This window comes from Cupressus sempervirens, chromosome 7 (assembly GCF_028749045.1).
Source record: "Cupressus sempervirens isolate cs-2001-9-10 chromosome 7, ASM2874904v1, whole genome shotgun sequence".
In the NCBI taxonomy this organism is placed as follows: domain Eukaryota; kingdom Viridiplantae; phylum Streptophyta; class Pinopsida; order Cupressales; family Cupressaceae; genus Cupressus; species Cupressus sempervirens.
In genome coordinates, this window is record NC_143124.1 from 498607543 (window position 1) to 498611440 (window position 3898).

Sequence of the window (3898 nt, forward strand, 5' to 3'; positions counted from 1 at the left end):
TTTTTTTGTTTATAATGAATACTTTTCTTACTCTCCTTAAAATTTCTATTATGTTTATCTAGGTTTTACAAGAGAGATTTTTGAAAGTAAGAGAATGAATAGGATGACTATCTTCTTTTAATCAATTTCATTTTCCATTTTTTTTATGTGCTATTACTTGTAATTGTTCTTTATAGGTCAACCCCCATGTTTTGGCTACTTTTAATTTAAAAAATAATTACATATCAAACCATCGTCACTCCAAAAAATTAACTAATATTTCTGAATGAAATTGTGAGAGATTTGACCAGTATGTAAGGTTATCCATCTAACATTTTAAGATCTTCTTGATTTGAAAAACAAAATTCCATTGTAGAACATACTACTTTCCAATATTTCAGAACCTCATTTAGAATATTTATAACCTTCCGTCTTGCCAGGAGAGGATTTCAAATAAATGTGATAATCAGCAAGTTACATTCAATAATAATAGGATCAAGTGTGCAAGTCTTGACCAAAACTTAAAGGTTTCATCTAAGTTGTCGTTAATTCTAGTTTCATTTCAAAATTATTTGACAACCAAAAATTTCTAACTGATATAGCAATACCAATTATATTCCAACTGTTCTAAAATGTGGATTCAAAATTCAATTTTCAAATAGAAAGAATACACAGAATCTCTAAAATGTGAATTCAAAATTCAATTTTCAAATAGAAAGAATACATTTAATCTCTAAATAATATCACTCCAAAATTCAACAACATCAGTTGAAAAATATAAGTTTTATTTTTTCATTCTTTTCATTTGAGAAACAAAATTTTGTATCCTTAATTAGGACATACTTTTCAATTGAATAGTAGTTAAGAGTCCTTCTGCTCATAGCTAACCAAGACTTTAAAAATTCCTACCTTTCATAAACATACTTTACAGTTGAGAAGGAATAAATATTCTCAAATCCTCAATTAATTTCCTTTTCCCTTTTGTCCCTTTTCTTTTTGGTTGTTGAACCGAGTAATCGGCACATGCTGACCAACGCCTCATGCTCTATCCTCCTTTGGAGAAGAGCTTACAATCTCTTTCTAGGTTTTATTTTAGAAATTTGTAAAATTGTAAAATAAACAGTCAAGAACAACCTAATTATTATGGCATCCTGAACAACAACAAAAATCAGTAAATCTTTTGTAAAATTTGTTGCAGGCGATGTTTATCTTGGCTCATATTTAGTGAGTCAAGACAGTCATGAGTTCCTGCAATTACCGTGGCATGGAAATAGAGAAAGACAAGAGAGTTTCCTTTGTAAACATCTGCACTCTCTATATCCAAACCTTGTGATTCAATCACTTCATAAATCTTGCAGAGAGATGATGGCATAATTGAGGCTGTTATTCTTATTATAACTGTTTCACTTTCATAAAATTCTATACCCACATGAGGTCTTATTGATTCCTTTTCAATGGCTGATGAACCATGATCTATTAATTTCTCTTTTGTGCTGCCACAGCGTGTATCCAATAACTGGGCTTTCTTGTTCTTCAATGCTTTGACTTTGTTTTGGAGATTCACAATATGTTTACTGGTTTCTTCTATAATACAATATCTTGTTGCCTGAAATTCCAAGAGCGCACATGTTTAGCACAAACCCAAAGGAAAATTGAAGAGCATATAATAGAAACAAATATCAAATAAATTAGTTGTCCTACAGTTTTCAATTCATTGTGTAGAAGTTAATTTTTATAGAATTTAATTGCATTATACTTTTGAGTTCATTGGGTAGAAGTTAATTCTATAGAATTTAATTGCATCAACAAAGAATATAATCTGTGACCTATCATTAAAAAAAGGAAATCCCAAATTGATGCAAAGAGATTGTAGACAATTGAATCCAAATGGCAACATAATCATTTACATAGTAAATTTCTCTTATTAGATTGATTACCTTGGGGCTTGTAGAATGAGGAAGCAGAGATTGCAAGGTAGAGAACAAATCTCTCATCTTTTTCCTCCTTGTTCTTTCACACAAGACTATATTCTGATTCCTTCTTCTGCGTTTAATGTCTTCCTGTGAAAGAAGAATGGGCTGCACAGAATTTGCCTCACCAAACAGTTCATCCACACTGAGATCAGAGCTACGCTTGTGGGTATTAAATTCATTTGGAACATTATTAGACTGATCAGAAGGATGAGTAGAAAAGTATTGAGAATACAACTCTACCGCCATTGTTGATCAGTGATCACTGATGATATCTCTCGGTTGCTGTGAAAGTTTATAATTATATACCCATTTGAGAATTCTTGTTCTTTGACTTCTTATTTGAAGATTCATCGTCGAAACTTCCCTGCGCAGAAGCTTGATGCAAGGTTCCTTTTGGAAGCAGGAGTTTCAGGGAACAAATTGGTCAATGGTGAAGAAGAAGAAGGTGTGGGCAAATAAATCAGTGTATTAAACAAAACCTAATTTGCAGGTAGCCTATGTTTCACGCGCTTGACGTGCACGTGTCTATCCACTATACAAACGCAACACGATACGAGAAAGTTAAGAAAGGCCCACTTGTATACGTATGATCTTTTTGTCGACCGATGATGTGTTAAACAACGATTGATGGTAACACGGCCTACTCCTTCGGAACATGTGGAATACAGGAGTCTTAACATAAAAAATCTTCTTCCTTGACTCCTCAGAGGAGCCTCTGAAATAAAGGGATATGTCCCTTTTCCATTGGAAGACATTATGTAGCTAATAAAATATATAGTGTATTTCTTATCTTCTGAAGAGTATTTAGTTTATTGATGAAGGTGAATGATTGCGAATAAATTTACTGAAGAGTATTTAGTTTATTGATGAAGGTGAATGATTGCGAATAAATTTACTGAAGATCAAGTCTTATTGAGTGGCAAAGGTTTCACTATCATAAAAGATGAAGTTGAGATCATGTTTGACACAAATTTTAGTGAAATTAGTGAAATTAAAAGAATCTAGACTTCTAAGTGTGTGTACACATTGATGTTGCATCACATTGTACACCATAATTGATGAAGTCAACATTGTGCCCTACAAAAATTTTAGTGGAATGAAAAAGAGTCCAAAACTCCAATATTGTGTGTGTGTGCATTGATGTTGCATCACATGATATGTTACATTTTAGATCAAAAGAAATACATTTCATTCAGCTATGAGAAGTCAAAACAATTGATGTAAAACTGTACTTATACTAAGAATTTAACAAACAAGTACAGTAAAAGCGTATTTAATTCTTGGATCCCCTCCCTTAAACATCATTTAGAACTTAGAGTAATCCTTAACAAGTCTCTATGTGTTGGCAAAGTTGAATAGTCCATAAAAAAATCTGCCAAACATCAAGTCTTGTTGAGTGCAAGACCCAAATAGCATAAGTGATTAGACCTAGATTGTACTTGTAATATATACCATTCAATCCTTGCCTCATAGTCAAAGAGGTATCAAACTAACTAAATTGTTAAATGTTTTTTCTTGTGACAATATATATAGTTCAATAAGTTAGAATTTAATTGCTCTCCTGTAGACATAGTGATATGACTAGTTGAAGATTAATATTCTTCTTTGACCACTCTCCCCCTTTCTCTTTTAAAAATATATTTTTATTATATTTTTTGCAATTTCATTTTTCCAATAAAAAATGCACATCTTAAGAAATATCATTCACCTAAAATAGAAAATTACTTTTTCAATTAATCTATATATTAATGGAAGGTTTATTTTTATAATTAAATATGTCTAGTTATAACTCAATGGTATAATGTTTCAATGCAAATTATCTCTTTATTGACATAAGATTTTGGCAATTTAAAGATTAGTATACTTTTTGACCAATCATCTTTCTCTTTAAAAAAAATATTCTTGCATAATTCATTTTTATAATACATCTTTAAACATTTTCTTCA

At 31.1% G+C, this 3898-nt stretch overlaps 1 protein-coding gene across 1 annotated transcript; it reads right to left on the bottom strand.

Moving 5' to 3' along the window:
* Positions 1–743: 743 nt before the first annotated feature.
* Positions 744–2360, bottom strand: LOC149547720 (protein IRON-RELATED TRANSCRIPTION FACTOR 2-like). The gene is made up of 2 exons (XM_089794790.1): positions 1917–2360; positions 744–1585 (listed from the first exon to the last, which is right to left on the bottom strand). The coding sequence occupies exons 1-2, from the start codon at positions 2196–2198 to the stop codon at positions 1148–1150; spliced, it is 720 nt and encodes a 239-aa protein (XP_089650916.1). The 5' UTR covers positions 2199–2360; the 3' UTR covers positions 744–1147.
* Positions 2361–3898: the final 1538 nt, after the last annotated feature.

Excerpts from the sequence above, each read along its gene's own strand:
- LOC149547720 (XM_089794790.1), bottom strand. The coding sequence starts at position 2,198 with ATGGCGGTAGAGTTGTATTCTCAATACTTTTCTACTCATCCTTCTGAT. Across the intron at positions 1,586-1,916 it reads CTCATTCTACAAGCCCCAAG|GCAACAAGATATTGTATTAT; the intron begins GTAATCAATCTA and ends TTGGAATTTCAG.